Source organism: Phyllobates terribilis, unplaced genomic scaffold, assembly GCF_046119375.1.
Source record: "Phyllobates terribilis strain yellow unplaced genomic scaffold, ASM4611937v1 Scaffold_1__5_contigs__length_1240528914, whole genome shotgun sequence".
Classification (NCBI taxonomy): domain Eukaryota; kingdom Metazoa; phylum Chordata; class Amphibia; order Anura; family Dendrobatidae; genus Phyllobates; species Phyllobates terribilis.
The window spans coordinates 326,822,529-326,839,953 of NW_027362761.1; the positions used below are offsets into that span (position 1 = coordinate 326,822,529).

Sequence of the window (17,425 nt, forward strand, 5' to 3'; positions counted from 1 at the left end):
AACAGTGGTTAATTTTCCCCCATGCGGCGTCCCGGTTTCAACACTATCTGCACACTCATAACCTGGGTGGCCGTCATACTGTGTGGGGGGCGGTATGTGGGTGATAATACTGTGTATAGGGGGGCTCTGAAGACCATCATACCATGTATGGGGGGCTGTGACGACTGTCATGCCATGAGTGGAGGTGGGGGTGTGTGAGCTGTAAGGACCATCACGCCGTGAGTGGGGGAAGCTGTGAGGACCGTCCCACCGTACGTGTTTGGGAGGACTGTGAGGACCGTCATAGTGTGTGTGTGTGTGTGTGTGTGTGTGTGTGTGTGTGTGTGTGTGTGTGTGAGGACCGTCTAATCATGTGTGCGTGCGTGTGGGAGGACTGTGAGACCGTCATAGTGTGTGTGTTCACGCGTGTGTGGAGGAAGGGGGAGGGCTGTGATGAACGTCATAATGCTTGTGGGGGTGTGAGGAACATCATATCATGTATGGTTGCTGTGAGGATCACCATACCATGTATAGGGTGCTGGGAGGACCAGCATTCAGTGTGTGACGAGCTGTGAGGACCATCATATCATGTGTGGCGTACTGTGAGGACAGTCATACTGTGTGTGGTTGGGCTGTAAAGACCATCACTCTCTGTGGGGGGGCTATGACGGCCATCGTACTGTGCGGGCAGCCGTGGTGGCTATCATTCTGTGTGTGGGGGGGGGAGGCTGTGTGTGTGGGGATGTGGTGGATCATACTGTGTGAGGGGCTGTGAGGACCACAATACCATGTGTGCGGGGCTGTGAGGACTATCTTACTATTTCGGGGTGTCTGTGATGAACATCATACTGTGTGGGGGGAGAGGTTGAAGTACAAGGGCTAAATATCAGGCGCATAGGATTGATAAACTTTGATTAACCACTACTCATAAGAATATATGTTACGAGAAGCCCTAACGTAACATGTATTAGCAGTAGCACCGAGTCAGACTTAATTTTGCTCAATATTAAGTGATACAAATAATATTAATGTAGAATAATAATAATTAATATTATAATATAAATACGGAGCAGAATTAATTTCAACCTATGGGTTCGGCCTTCTAAAAAAAGTCACGGTGTCATGTGGTCCTTTGGAAAAATTGCCCACCCCTGCTATAGAAAATAGTGTGAAACACACAGTCCCACCTGCAGTAAAGCCCAGTCCTCACTTATCAACCACTCTGGATTGTCAGGCCCAGTTTCCATGACTGGTTTTATTAAAGTTGGCAAAGGTTTTGCAAATTGTGTTTGCTGCTTTAGGAGAATATTCTTCTTCTGCTCCTTGCCTTCTTTGCGCACTTTAAGCGAGTTTGGAGCAGCTCTATCAAATAAAGAACGTGGGGGGACAACCGCTTCTCCATGTCGCATTTTCTTTTTTCTACCAGCAGCTTTTTTCAATATGGGATCAAAAAAAAAAACAAAAAACAAAATAGACATTAATATAGAAGGACACAGAACAAAACTATAATACAAGATTGGTTTTATATAAAAGGCAACTATGTTGTATGAATGTAAAGCAAGTATATGATCAAAACATGGGATCCACTGACATTTACTAAAACTCACCAGCTGGATCTGTTGGGTGTCTCTTACGCTCCTTCCTCACATAGACCGGGGGCAGCTTTGATTCTGGGATAGGGTTGGTCTCGTACATCAAACACATAACAGAATCGATATAAATGTCATTCTCATCTTGAGGCGGAGTGGGTGGTATCCAGATCTATGAGAAATCAATAGTCAAATAGGACAACGACAAGTCATTTGTTTACAATGCAGCTAAATGAACACCATTTAATGAATTTTCCGGGTTTCAGTAAATAAACAGTACTTATTGTATAATAAATATTTCAAGATATTTACTAGCAGCCACTGAAACATTCCTTCATCCCACTATTAGTACAGATTATTATAAAATGAAGTATGAAAATAAAAAATGATATCACAGGTTCACAGCTCAGATTTCCGTACATTAGTTGTGGCTTGTGTGACCAGGTCAGATCTGATTTTCATTACTGCAGGTAAAAAACTGCCCCCATTCAATGGTGCACATGGACCTTGTATGAAATCAATTTACAAAGGACATCAGAAAGTGTTATAACAAAAATAAAATCACATTATTTTAACAAAATTTCTTTAAGATCAGGGTTGTGTAAAAACAAAATCCTCACCGGCATCATCTCCGTCTCGCCATCTGGTCCATCATAAATGAAGTCCTATTAAAAATAAATATATAATTTAAAGTTGCTACATGGATGGAGATTTTATGTTATATAATGATTATTAGTAATTTGTATGCTGCTTCCATAAACAGTTATACAAAAACATAAGTCCCTCTGGTTGTGCATTAGTCAACCACAGTAGCGCTACATGGTATCTGCTGCATACTATATTTAAAGGGAATATGTCAGCAGGTTTTTGCCATTTAATCTGAGAGCAGCATGATGTAGGGGCAGAGACCCTGAATCCAGCAAAATATCACTTACTGGGCTGTGTTTTGCTCTTTCATAAAATCAGTGTTTTATCAGCAGGAGATTGTCACTATAGGGCAAGGTGTCTCATGTATCCTAGTCCTCAGACTGCCAATCATTGATGTGGACGGCGTTATACAGGGCTCAACATTCCAAGCTGTGTTAGATCTCCAGCAAAAAGACGCAATTACTTACCGGTAATGGGATTTTTCACAACCCATGACAGCACCACAGAGAGAGGGGGTCTGCCCTTCAAGGACAGGAAACCTACAGGATAAAAGGACGGTACCTCTCCCAAGCATCAGTTGGATTAAAAAGCATGAGAGGACCTCTAAATGGTTATTTACAAACAGCATTAAAACACAAACACTACATATTCTCTTTAAGCACTAAGTGACCTTACACCAAACATGAAAAAAAGAGATCTATTTCTATGGAACCTATAAGCCACCTTAGGAAGATAGTCATTTTAAAGCCAGGCCCAGCCTATCTTCCACAATCTGTATGAAAGGAGGACCTACTGATAGGGCCTGAATGTCGCTAAAGCCCCCGTCTCACATAGCGAGATCGCTAGCGAGATCGCTGCTGTGTCACGGTTTTGGTGACGCAACAGCGACCTCACCAGCGATGTCGCTATGTGTGACACTTTGCAACGATCAGGCCCCTGCTGTGAGGTCGCTGATCGCTGCAAAGTGTCCTGGACCATTTTTAGGTCGTTGCTCTCCCGCTGGTCAGCACACATCGCTGTGTGTGACCAGCGGGAGCAGCGATCAGGCTGGTAACTATGGTAAACATCGGGTTACTAGGGGCACACGCGCACTTAGTAACCCGCTGTTTATCATGGTTACGAGCCTGCTAAAGTGAGCGGTAACCTCCCGCTCACTGTAGCAGAGTGGTAACCATGATAAACAACGGGTTACTAGGAGCGCGTGTGCCCCTAGTAACCCGATGTTTACCATAGTTACCAGCCTACTCCTGCTTCAGCAGGCTCGTAACCAGGAGCAGGACATCGTGGAAAGATTCTTTCCACGATGTCGCTGCTCCCCTGATCGTTGGTGAGCCTGCCTGTTTGACAGCTCACCAGCGACCACATAGCGACGCAGCAACGATCCCTGACAGGACGTATCGTTGTCGGGATCGTTGCAGCGTCGCTAAGTGTGACGGGGCCTTAACCCTGCAAGCTGATTGTAAAAGCTACCAGGACAGTTTTTATCGAGAGAATCTTAACTGCCACGGAATCTTTAGGTTTAAAGGGCGAATCTGTCAGGGCAGTTAGGACCAGATTCAAATTCCATGGAGGTAAATTTGGACTAGGAATTGGTCCTGATCTAGAGCAAGCCTCCTACTGACACTCAGCTAAAACTGATCGGCTTGGCTCTGGTTGGTGGGTACTACAGAAGAGGAGCTAATTTTTGTATTGCCTAGTGTCAGCCTCCTACTGGCAGCAGCATACACCCATGGTTTCCTGTGTTCCCCAATGAAGCGACAGAGAAATTTGGCCTAGGAATGGGTTCTGATCTAGAGCAAGTCTTGATGATGAAACGGGAAACACGATTACCTACCAGATCAAAACGATAAAGAGCCCCAAGTGCAGAAAACAGTATCTTGAGGATGCTAGTGGAAAGACCCTGCTCTAGACCCCTTAGTAGGAACTCTAAAAACTGGTACACCGTCTTTGCCCCTGAAATGGCCAGAAATTTCCTCCAGGTCCTACTATAAATTTATGTGCCGATTGCCTTCCTACTCTGAAGCAGGGTAGAAATCAAGCGAGGAGAAAATCCCATGTCAACCTCTCAAATTCCATGCTGTTAAATGTAGACTGGCTATTTGAGGATGTCATACTGGCCCCTGGGAGAGAAGATCTGGAACTTCCGGCAGCACCCATGGTTCTGTGACCGACATCATTCTCAACCAGGAAAACCCCGGTCTTTTTGGCCAGAAGGGTGCTATGAAGATGACTCTTGCCCTGTCTTCCCTGATCTTCCTCAGGACAGCTGGAATTAAAATCACTGGTGGAAAGGTATATGCTAGACTGTAACTCCATGCGATCAGGCAGGCATCCACTACCTGAGGATTCTCCCTGGGGTTCAGGGAACACAATTCTTACACCTTTGTTTGTTTGCAAATACATTTATGTCTGGGAGGCCCCACATATTCACAATCTGATTGAAAATCAATTGATTCAACGTCCATTTTCCCTGCCTTAGCCGATTGCAGCTTAGATAGTCTGCCTTGCAGCTCTCTTTGCCCTTTATATGTAGAGTGGTCAGTAAAAGGAGATGGTCCTCTGCCATTTGAAATATATACGGCTTGTCACTTCCATCAATAACTTGGACAGAGTTCCTCCCTGATGATTTATATAGGCCACCGATACCTGATTGTCTGATAGGATTCTTACATAGTGACCCAACAAGGACAAAAGGAGCTTTCTTTTGCATGTTCTATTGCCAGCAGCTTCATGTTTGAGGAAATTGACTTTTCTTCCCTGCCCAGACTCCCTGGACCAGGAGATCCCCTAAACGAGCTCCCCAGCCCTTGGGGCTTGCATCTGTGTTACTTACCCTTGAAATTTAGTTTATCCAAGGCATCCCCCTAGCTCGATTTTCTATGTTCAGCCACCAATAAAGAGAATGGGTCGTTATCGGGGATAATGTCATCTTCCCTTCCAGGTATCTTTCCTAAGTGATTTTGTTTCTCAGGATGCCCCCATTGTAATGCCCTGGTATGAAACTGGGCCCATAACACTGCTGGGATACACAAAGCCAGAGAACCCAGCATGTACATAGCCTTCCTGAGGGACATGGTGGGAACCTTTACCGCTTCTGATACCTGGCTGCATATTTTCCTATTGTGCCATCTGGAAGACGACATTCCTGATTTTCAGAGTCCAGCAAGAGACCTAAAAAGACCTTCACTTTCAAGGGTTCTAGTCTCGATTTTTTTTTAGATTTAAGAGCCAACCTAAGTTCTCTTAACTGAACATTTGAAGTGATCAGCTAAATTGCCTTTAATTAGGAAGTCAACTAAGGGACAACAAATCTTTCTCAAACAAGTACTCTGTATTGAAAGTGTCTGATTATTCAGTTTATGGTTAAGGCCACTCTGAATAACTTCTGGTGTTCCACATGTATTAGCATGTGATAATACGCATCCTTCAGATACAGGATCGCCATAAAACAGTTTGGAAAAAGTGCCTTTATGGTTGACCTTATGGACTCCATCTTGAATGTTTGAACTTTCAGGAATCTGTTCAGGTCTTCTCAAGTCGATTATTTTTCTGAAAGTCTCATCTGGTTTTCTTATCAGAAAGAGAGGAGAATAAAACCCTTCCCCCCTCTTTCTGTATAGGGACTTTTAAGAGGACAGATTTTTTTTTTTTTTTACCAGATCCAGGACCTCCAATTCCAAAGCTAGCTGTTCTTTCGGGGAAGATCACAGGGAAGTCAGAATAAACTTCCATGGAGGAAACATCTGAAACTCTAGCCTTGTGCCGGATATTACTAGATTCGGAGTCCAGCTGCTTGAGATAATTTCCCAGGCAGGAAAAAACCTGGGAATGGCAATCTCTGGGAGGATTTGTTTCCGTTATGGGAGGGACCTCCAAACATAAAACCTCTACCTTTCTTCTTCCGGTCATCCCATCTATCCTGATCTCTAGGGGTTCTTCTCCAGTTAAACCTTCTTTTCCAATAGGATCTTCTATAAACTATGATGGATAAATCAGGAAATCCTTTTTTGCCGTCTCCTGCTGTTTCCAAAATTTCATCCAAGTCTGGGCCAAATAGATATTCTCCTTTAGATGGGATAGAGCATAGCTTTGACTTAGCTTGAATATACCTGGCCAGGATTTCAACCAGAGAGCCCTAGGGGCTGCATTTGAAAGTGCCGCTGATCTAGCTGCCAGCCTTGCTGAATCCGCTGAAGCATCCGAAAGAAACACCAAGGTTACTTACCGGTAGCCGGTTTTTCCTGAGCCCATGACAGCACACCTTGAGAGAGAGGATCCGCCCCACCAAGGACAGGAAACCGTCTGAAATAAAAGGGCGGTACCTCTCCCTCGCTTCAGTTGTTTACAGAGCATTGAGAGGACCTCCCTAAACAGGTTAGGCACATAACCAACACCACAATATACAAATACACACCACCCCACACAGTGCACACCAGGGTGTGAGAAACATAGAAAAAATAAGGGGGGGAAACTACGGGTGCTGTCATGGGCTCAGGAAAAACCGGCTACCGGTAAGTAACCTTGGTGTTTTCCCCTCCCCCATGACAGCACACCTTGAGAGAATTTTGGAGAATTTATGAGCACCCTAGGGAGGGACCACCGCCTGAAGTACCCTTCTCCCAAAGGTGAGATCAGAAGAGGATAGATCCAACCGATAGTGCTTAAAGAAGGTGGATGGTGTAGACCAAGTAGCAGCCCTACATATCTGCTCGATCGAGACGTCTGCTCTCTCTGCCCAGGAGGTTGCAACGGCTCTGGTGGAATGAGCCCTCACATTGTCCGGGGCTGGAACCCCTGTGGACGTATAGGCTAAGCAAATGGCCTCCCTGAGCCACCTAGAGATGGTACCCTTGGACACCCCATGACCTTTCCTACACCCTTGAAAGGCCAGGAACAGAGAACAGTCTTTCCTCCACAGACTAGTCATGTGAATGTACTGTAGCAGGGACCTCCTAACATCTAGGCTATGGAACCTGACTTCCCCTGGGTTCTTGGGATTGCTGCAGAACGAGGGTAGCACAATCTCCTGACTACGGTGAAATCTAGATACCACCTTGGGAAGGTATGCTGGATCTGGCCGCAAGGTGACCCTATCCTCAAAGATTTGTGTGTAAGGAGGATTAACCGAGAGGGCCTGCAGATCCCCCACCCTACGGGCTGATGTTAAGGCCACTAGAAGGATGGTGTTAAGGGTGAGAATTTTTGGAGAAACCTTGTGTAGGGGTTCGAATGGTTCACTAGTAAGAGCGTTCAAGACTAAATTCAGGTCCCAAGGAGGAACACCCATGGACCTAACCGGTCCAGCTCTGGCACAGGACTTGATAAACCTCGAGATCCACCTATTCCCAGCCAGATTACAATTGTAGAGTGCTCCCAAAGCTGAAACTTGAACCTTAAGGGTCCCTGTAGCTAGACCCAGGTCCCGCCCCTTTTGCAGAAATTCCAGGATCCCTCTGATCGGAGGTTTGCTCGATAGCGGAATATCTATAACCTCTAGGAATTTACCCCAAACCCTGCTATAAATCTTAGTTGTAATCGGTTTTCTGCTCCCCAATAAAGTAGAAACTAAGCCTGGTGAAAACCCCTTGCTACTCAATAGCGACCTCTCAAATTCCATGCCGAAAGATGGAATCCCCTGGCCTGGGCATGGAATACTGGTCCCTGCATGAGAAGGTCCGGCCTCTCTGGTAGAATCCAGGGATCTGACACCGACATTAGCCGAAGCAGAGAGAACCAAGGCCTCTTGGGCCAAAAAGGGGCTATCAAAATCACCCTGGCGCCTTCCTCCCGGATCTTCCTCGCCACTACTGGAATCATCACTAATGGCGGAAAGGCATAGGCCTTCCTGAACCCCCAAGGAATCTGGAGGGCATCTATGGCATGGGGATTTTCTGCCGGATTTAGGGAGCAAAATCTCTGCACCTTTCTGTTTGCCCTTGTGGCGAACAGGTCTATGTCTGGCTGCCCCCATAACTGGACAATCTGATGGAAGACCTCCGGGTTCAACCCCCACTCCCCCTGTCTTAGGGTATGGCGGCTTAGAAAATCTGCCTTCACGTTTTCTATCCCCTTTATGTGAAGGGCGCTGAGGGATAGGAGGTTTCGCTCTGCTAGACCAAGGATCCTGTCTGCCACCACCATCAGAGGGCGTGACCTTGTCCCTCCTTGGTGATTCACATAGGCTACTGCGGTCCGGTTGTCGGACCTGACCTGGACATGGTGATTTTGGATGTGAGGGAGGAAGCCCCTGAGGGATCTTTCTACTGCCCAAAGCTCCTTTAAGTTTGAGGATGATCCCCTCTCGTGGTAAGCCCAGTGACCCTGTATTGAGAGTTCTGCCAGATGACCCCCCCATCCGGAACTGCTTGCGTCGGTCGTAACTACCCGATCTATCGATCTGGACCATTGAACGCCTGTGGTCAGATTTCCCCTGACTGTCCACCACGAAAGAGAATCTACTACTTCTGGGGAGAGAGAGAGCCTGCCTTCTAAACGCCCGTTGCAGGACCTCTGTGCTGACAGGACCTCCCACTGAAGCCGCCTCATATGCCCCTGGGCCCACATTACTGCTGGGAGACAGGCCGTCATAGAACCCAGGAGGGACATTGCCTCTCTCAGAGACATCTCTGGAGCTTGAATGGCCTTCGAGACTAATGCAATTAACCTGCAGATTTTGTCCTCTGGGAGGAAGCAGGTTTGACGACGAGAGTCTAGGATTAGACCCAGAAAGGTCTGAGTCCTGGAGGGGGTTAGTCTTGATTTTTGGAAATTTACTAACCACCCCAGCTGATGCAACACTTCCGTGACCACTAGGAGCTGACTGGAGCAGTGGGCTTCTGTTTTCCCTATTATCAAGAAGTCGTCTATGCTTTTGCTTGGCACTACTCTTCTTAGGCTCCTAAAAAAAGGAAGCACATAAGAGACTTCCCGTTACTAATCAGTGACATTCACGAAGCTCACTCACCCTCGGAGGTCACAAACGGGTACCGGATTCGGAGGCTGACGCGGAACTGATGATTCCATTCTGGATGGTCCCGAGGCGCTCGAAGCCTTACTCCTGCGGCTGCCACTACGATTACTCGAGCGGCTGTCTGTATACGATGCATCCCTCTGCTTCTGTTGCTGAGGTGGGGGGGTAAGCTGCTGCTCCTGGCTATCTGGATCAGCCATGTCTCAGAAGCGCACCACGCTTCCAGGAAAGCTCCCCCCCCCTTAAATATAGGGCCATCCAGCCTCCTCCGGTCTGTGGGTCCTCCCCCTTCGCCAGGCCGGAGCTCCGTTGAAAAAAACCGGCCTGGGACGCTCCGATGGGCACCGCCATCTTGGATCGGCGCCGCCTCCTGACGTCACCCAGCGCGCCGCTCCCAGCGTGCCCTGCGCCGTGACGTCAGGCGCGTCACACCCGGAAGCGTTCCACACTGCAGGGGGAGGACGGCGCCGCGGTCTCCGGGAGGACAGAGCCTGCCTCACCGCGTGCGCCCCGCTCGGCGCAGAGACCCCAGGGGAAGCTGCGGACGGCGCTTCTGGGATACTGAACCCGGTGCACAGGCCAGTGCCCGCTCTTCCACACCGGGACAGCCCCAGGTAAGTCTTCTTTCTTCCAGACAGGTTCCCCATCAAGGACAGGAAACCAACTGAAGCGAGGGAGAGGTACCGCCCTTTTATTTCAGACGGTTTCCTGTCCTTGGTGGGGCGGATCCTCTCTCTCAAGGTGTGCTGTCATGGGGGAGGGGAAAACATCGCTGCATTAACGGAATTGTAGATAAAATATTGTCCAAGGCCACCTTATCGTTCAGCTGACCTTCCAGGTGATCTAACCAAATCATTAAAGACCTAGCAGTACATGTGGCGGAGATGGCTGGTCCCGCTGTTACTTTTGGCGCCACGTTTTCCACCGAAGTAACTACCACTGCAGCGATGACATGCTCCTGCTGGGGCTCCCACTGCTGCTGTGGCAGTCGTGTCTGCCACATTAGGCTGGAGTGACTGTCAAACCAAAGAACCAGCTCTGCTGGCGGTCTAACCGCATTTTAAATGCGGGACCTACCAGGTACAGCTCATTCCTCCGCTGGTGCCTCTTCCAGACCCACCCTGGAAGAGAATAAAAACACTTCTGGATCAAATGTCACCGGCGCACTCATCATTGTGGTGCGCCCTGAGCATACGCAGCCCGAAACGCGCATAAGCCAGCCGACCACTTCGCATGGCACCACTGCTCGTGCCCGCACACAAGTAAAGTCCCCCTGGGGGGCGTGGCCTAGCTCTTGATGTGAGAGGTCGGGTGGCAGTGCCTCTCCACCACCATTAGCTTCAATTATCCTGCACAGAGCCCGAACCAGCCAAATCCCTTATCAGGAACTGCTGTCTGAGGGTCCCGGGAGTCAGAGGCGAGCTTCTGCCAGACTCAGAGAGTCCAACATGGGCCGCAAAAGGCAGAAGGATGCCGGGGCCTGCAGCAGTGCCTCAGCCCAAGATGGCACCGAGACAGAGGAAGAGGCGGGAAGGAGGAACACAGCCTATGCACGGAGGCTGGAGGCTTCAGCACGGCTGCACAGGTATGCGAGGGGCATGAAGGCAGATGAAGAAGGAAGTGAAGGCAGTGAGTAGCATGGAGATGAGGAGGAAGATGGTGAGGAGATGCCTGAGCCTGTGCTACATAATGAACAGCAGGAGGAGGGGGATGGTGACACTGTGCTGGCAGCTGAAAGTTCAGATGAGGCAGAGCCGACTCTGCGAGATGTATTCCAGGCTGTCTTATACTGCAAGACTGCTTTAACTGCTCTGACAAAGCAGGTGAACGGTCTGAAAGCCGACATGGGAGGCATTGAGGCTTCTATGCAGAAAGTTACAGCCAGATTGACTGAGGTGGAGGGCAGAGTTGGTGTAACAGAAGATCATTTAACCTCAGTGCAAAAGACGCAGCAACAGCACACTCAGAGGATCACGGTAGTGGCTAACAAAAACGATGACCTGGAAAACCGGTCACGCAGGAACAATTTGCGTATTGTGGGCATCCCTGAAAGAGCTGAGGGTGCTGACCCCACGACCTTTGTTGAAACCTGGCTGCTGGGAAAGTTTGGGTCTAATATCCTGTCGAGGGTGTTTGCTGTGGAGCGTGCCCATCGAGTGCCCATGAGACCCCCAGTGCCTGGAGAGGGCCCTCGTACGATGTTAGCCAGAATCCTGAACTGCAGAGACCGGGACACTATCTTACGTAAGGCCAGAAAATTGACAGATCTTACCCTGGAGGGCAAACGCATTGAAATATACCCGGATTACTCGGCTGAGGTGCAAAAGCTGCGGCTACGGTATGGTGAAGTGAAGAAACAGCTCCGCTCTTTGAATGTGAAATACTCTACAATTTATCCTGCCAAATTAAGAGTGGAAGCCTTTGGAAAGGTCAATTTTTTCCCGTCACCGGTAGAGGCCGCCTCGTGGTTGGAGCGGAACCGGAGCAAATTGAGAGAAGCTGAGGACTCGGCACGGTGAATGCACGACCCTGCTATCCTGACCACTGGACAGGGTTGTGGCTCTGCATTGCTCTGCGAAACCGCAGAGGAGGGGGAGAAACCCCCGCTGGGATCTACGTTTTATAGTTTTATAGTTAATTTGTTTGATTAATGGTTCGGGACTATGCATACTATTGATTATGTGGTGGAGAGACTGCCAATGATGGAGGAGGACACGGCGCATGTTGATATGCGGTATACTACGATGTTGCTCAGGTTCTTTGAGCTCCCACTCTCACGTTGGGAAGAGAGTGACAAGAGAAGGGTGGGGGGAGGGGGAGGGAGGTGGATGGGTTGGATTTGCGGGAAAATGGGGTTGCTTATGCTGTTTGACCTGGTATGCTGGGGAACAAAATGGAAAGATGTTACTTGATGATGGTGGATTGTTTTTTCTAATGCACAATGAGTAACCGTACGGTTCGGATTTTAAGTTGGAATGTACGTGGTATATCTGACAGGATTAAGAGGGCAGCAGTTCTGAATCACATCAGATCTTGTGATCCTATGATTGCGTGCTTACAGGAGACCCATCTTACTAGAGATACTAGGCACTGGCTATCGAGAGGGTGGATGTTAAAGACATATCATTCCACTTATTCCTCGTACTCCAGGGGGGTGTCAGTCCTAATACACAAAAACGCACATTATGAAGAGCTGGCAGTGCAAGTAGACAGTGAAGGGCAGTATGTATGGATTGCGTGCAGATTGTATGGACACAAAATGATTTTAGTGGCTTTATATATCCCTCCACCTTATTCTAAAAAGGAACTTCAAGCAGTAATGGACTTGACGGCCAGATGGGGGAGGCTCCGATGTTGATTATGGGAGATGTTAACACCATGAATGATTACTGGGATAAAGTACGTCCGGCAGGTATGGAAGCTGGACGGGACGGAATGACTGCATTTGGCACCTACGTGGGGGAGCTGGGGCTGGTGAATCTGTGGAGAGTACGAAATGAGGGTAAGAGGACCTTCTCGTGTCACTCGGCTACACACGGAACACTGTCAAGGATAGACCTGGCTTTTGGGGATACTGCTATGGATGGGATGGTTGGGGAGGTGGAATACCTACAGAGGACTCTATCGGATCATAGTCCTATGGTTGTCACGCTTCTAGTGGGATCTGCTCAGGGTCAGAGGGGAGGTTGGCGTCTTCACCCGACGTGGCTTAAAGTGGTGGATATGGGTGGCATAACCAAAGAACTAGAGCACTTCTTCCAAGTGAATGAAGGGAGTGCTGAGGCCACAGTGGTGTGGGAGGCTATGAAGGCATTTACGAGGGGACTCTTTATAAGTGAGATCTCACGGTGTAAGACCAAAACTAAATTGGCAGATCAACAAATAAAGGATGACTTGACAAGGGCAGAGGCAGACATGATTTTGGCGCCAACGAGTGTAGCTCACAATAGACTAAAATTGGCACAGGAGGCAGTTAATAAACTGCACATGATGCAAGCTGAGAGGAAAAGGGCATTTCAGCAAGCCCAATTCTTTGAGGAAGGAGAGAGAGTGGGTCACTTGTTGGCGGTGATATCTGCGGCACAGAGGGAGTCTTCCAGGGTGTACAGGTTGAGAGACCAAACGGGGACGACTCTGACAGGCACAAAGGACATATTGGAGGTCTTCAAGGAATATTACATGGCACTGTACAATTCAAGAGTACGGGACACGGAGGGGGCCGTAGAGGAATTTTTGGAAGGCATCTCACTGTCTAAATTGTCTGAGGAAGATAGGATGAGGTTGGATGAACCTGTGAGTGTGGAGGAGGTGGAATGTGCAATTTTGTCTATGCCCAATAACAAATCACCGGGTGCTGATCGTCTACCTGGAGAGGTGTACAGGGAGCTGGTGGAACTGCTAGCTCCAAAATTGAAATCTGTGTTTGATGAGGCTTTGGTGAAGGGGGCGTTACCGAGATCAATGGAGGAAGCGGTGATAGTGGTTCTGCCAAAGGAGGGGAAAGACCCCATGGATGCGGAGTCGTATAGGCCCATATCGTTGTTGACAACGGATGTCAAAGTACTCGCTAAGATCCTGGCCACCCGGCTCACCGGGGTTGCGCATACTGTTATTCACGAGGACCAGTCGGGCTTTATGCCCAACCGCTCCACGGCTGTTAACTTGAGAAGATTATTTCTTAATATGCAGCTGCCTGCTGATAATGGTGGCGGGAGAATAGTGATGTCATTGGACGCTAGAAAAGCATTTGATAGCGTGGAATGGAAATATTTATGGAAAATCATGGAAATAATGGGATTTGGCCCCGCATTCATGGCCTGGGTGAAGTTATTGTACTCATCCCCAAGGGCGGTAGTTAAGGTGAATGGTGAACGGTCCGGGATGTTTGACTTACATAGGGGCACAAGGCAGGGGTGCCCGCTGTCCCCGCTATTGTTTGCGGTGGCAGTGGAGCCCCTGGCGGCCAAAATAAGAGCGGAGAGAGGAGTGGTCGGATTTAAATTTGGGAGGCTGGAAGAAAAAATATCACTGTATGCCGATGACATCCTGTTATTTCTGGAAAATGCAGGAGAGACATTGGGGTGCACGATGGATGTAATTAAACACTTTGGGAGCATTTCGGGACTGGAGATAAACTGGCACAAGTCTTATGTCATGGCTGTAGATAGACCAATAAAAGCGGAGGAGATAGATGAGAGGGGGAAGCAGCTCCAGCTGGTTTCACAATTTAAATACCTTGGGATATGGGTGGCGCTTCCATTGACATGATTCACGGATCTGAATTTAGTTCCTCTGCTAGAGAAATTTAAAAAGAAAATAGGCGCATGGTGCCAATTGGCTTTGACGGTGACGGGTAGAACTAACCTGATTAAGATGGTCCTTATGCCACAACTAATGTACGTTTTGCACAACTCACCGATATGGCTACCAAAAAAACGGTTTCAGGGTATTGATTCTATCTTCAGATCCTTGATATGGGGCAAGAGGCAGGCAAGGATTAAATTGGGAACGCTGCAAAATGGGAAGGAGGAGGGAGGATTGGCCGCACCCAATCCCTGGGTCTATTTCTTGGCAGTACAGGGCCAGCATGTCAGGGGATGGAGAGAACCCGACTGTGGAAGGGCAGCTTGCCGGGTGCTGGTACATGTGTCGGGGAGACGCCCACTGGTCCAGGCGTTAGAGGACTGTACCTTTAAGAAATTGGGAGCAATATATCCTACCTTAGGCTTGACTCAGAAGGTATGGGACACTATTAAAAAGATCAGGGGGGTGGACGGGCTGACTAAGTACTCACCGGTGTTGGGCAATGAACATCTGCCGGAACTTAATAAGCTGTGTCAAATGGGCAATTGGAAGGCGCAAGGAGTGAGATATGTGTGCCAGCTGCAGAGTGGAACGGACCTGAAGACCTTTGAGAAATTGAGAGAAGAATTTGATTTGCCTTTGGTGTGGGGATTTCAATACTATAGGCTTCGACATGCTTGGAGGGCACAGTGTGGATTGGGAGCCATGACGGTTCAGGGTGATATTGTACTAGACTCTGTGTGCATGAAGGGAGGGACGAGGGGAGTCATATCGAGCCTATATCATGACCTACTGCACTCCTATCTGGGGGGAAATCACTTCATTGCAAAGAGTAAATGGGAAAGGGAGGTGGGTACCCTCACAACAGAACAATGGGAGGCAATTCTAGAATATGTCCCGAAGATCTCTCTAAGCGAGCAGGCACGGATCTCCCAATTATACATAATACATAGGACATACAAAACACCGCTGCGCCTGTACAAGGCGGGCTTGAGGGGAGATTCCAATTGCCCTAGATGTGGCACGGACCAGGCCGGACTGCTACACATGCTATGGTCATGCCCGCGGCTAGTGGCTTATTGGTTGGTCGTTGTTAACAAAATTGAGAGGGCTTATACATGTACAATTGACAGAAACCCGGTGCTGTGTGTTTTGGGGGAGGTGGATGGAATACCTGTCTCAGAACATTACAAAGTGGCGATAGCGCGATTGCTATATGTGGCACGCAAACTAATAGCACGAAAATGGACAGATTCGGAACCCCCCACTAGGAGGGAATTTATTGCTCAGACACGTACGGTAATGCATTTAGAGGAAAGCATTTACAGGCGGAGGCATGGAGAGAGAACTTTTGGGAAAATATGGTCCGCATGGATGGCGGTAATATGATTGTCAATGTTCCCAGGTATGCCCGGCATAAGGAGTATTGGCGGGAGGGGGGAGAGGGTTTTGACTGTATTACTACACGTTATGTGAATTGTTATATGTATATTGATAACTGTTTGCTGTAAATTTTTGAAACCTAAATAAAAATAATTGGTTTAAAAAAAAAAAAAGTCCCCCTGGAGCCACTGGGGCACTTCCAGGACCCATGTACCGGACGCAACAGGGACAGGGCCACTGCCTGAACTGACCGGCCAGGCCCGGGTAAGTCTTACTTTCTTTATTCAGCACTGCTGAATCCACACAAAAACTCCCCTGTCGAGGACAAGAAACCAACAGATGCGTGGGAGAGGTACTGCCGTTTTATCCTGTAGGTTTCCTTTCCTCGAAGGGCAGATTCCTTCTTCCATGGTGCAGTCATGGATAAGAAAGAAAAAAATTATTCTATCACAACTACTGCACCCAGTAAACTAAGTGATACATCACTGGAATCTGTCTCAGCCCCAACTTCATGCTGTTGTCAGATTACATCACAAAAACCTTCTAACAGATTCCCCATTGGAAAATAGTTTCATAATCATTTCAACATTTTAAATTAACGCTATAGAAAGTTACTTACGATAGCGTATTATTCACAACTGTCTTATTATGCTGACCAAACATTACCATATTATAAGCATCCTCCCGTGTGTAGGTGATCAGCTCCTCATTTTCATCAGCTTCCCATTCCATTCTCTCCTTAAGTTGCTTCAAGTGATTTAAGTCCCATTCTTTCCTAGCGATACTTAATTGTGCCTGTAAAACAAAGCAAGGTTTGTACGCAAGTGTGAAGATGCACCTAGTTAGCGTTCAGTCATCAACATTTAATTATATAGCCCACATGAAAACATACAGGCAATAAATATAATAGACAAGATAGCTGGATTTTTGTACCTATAGTAAAATCCCTTCCTTGATTAATACATTGGGGGGCACAGCAGTGACAGCACCACGCCATAGGTATTTATGTCATGGCGCTAGGTTGTTGTTTTTTATTTTAAATAAAAATGATGGGCTATACCTTCTTCTTAGACACTAGACTTTTTAATTTTGTGCCAAAAGCAGTAGATCAAACAAAAAATTTGGTTACAAATAACCAGGAACCAACATGACCTGAATAATACCCAAAGGCAACCAAATTGATCCAGAGAAACAAGTATAGAAAAACAGTAGGCTTTGTGCCCCCATTTTTCAAACAGAAAGGGATTTTAGAAGTAGAAAAATTCAGCACAGTGGGGCATGCCATCCCAGAGGGTGGGAGGTACAACACCTATACGTGCGGACCATCTAACACACACCAGCCTGCAACACCTCAACCACTGTACACCCTAAACTGTCATTAGCAGAGGCCAGAGTAGGAATATAGTACAAATTAGTGAAGAAGTGAACATAACTGCTCCCGTGAAATGAGCAGTAACATAAAAGAACTGAGATTTATCTGTGGTCTTGTAGGTTTCCACGATCTCAGATGTGATCCACTTGGAACTCGCCATCTTAGCTGGCAGGCCTTTGC

At 47.8% G+C, this 17,425-nt stretch overlaps 1 protein-coding gene across 13 annotated transcripts in view; it reads right to left on the reverse strand.

The window, feature by feature from the left end:
• The window catches only part of LOC141259763 (E1A-binding protein p400-like), a 173,526-nt gene that overhangs the window by 38,917 nt on the left and 117,184 nt on the right, over positions 1-17,425 (reverse strand). For 8 of the 13 annotated variants that reach the window (XM_073676083.1, XM_073676081.1, XM_073676084.1 and 5 more), the window contains 4 exons: positions 16,540-16,668; positions 2,189-2,233; positions 1,587-1,740; positions 1,167-1,426 (listed from right to left, as the gene is read on the reverse strand). In XM_073676083.1, coding sequence (XP_073532184.1) covers positions 1,167-1,426; positions 1,587-1,740; positions 2,189-2,233; positions 16,540-16,668 — 588 coding nt within the window. The remainder of the gene's footprint in view (positions 1-1,166; positions 1,427-1,586; positions 1,741-2,188; positions 2,234-16,539; positions 16,669-17,425) is intronic. The other 5 variants (XM_073676086.1, XM_073676085.1, XM_073676088.1 and 2 more) reach the window with 1 other exon arrangement.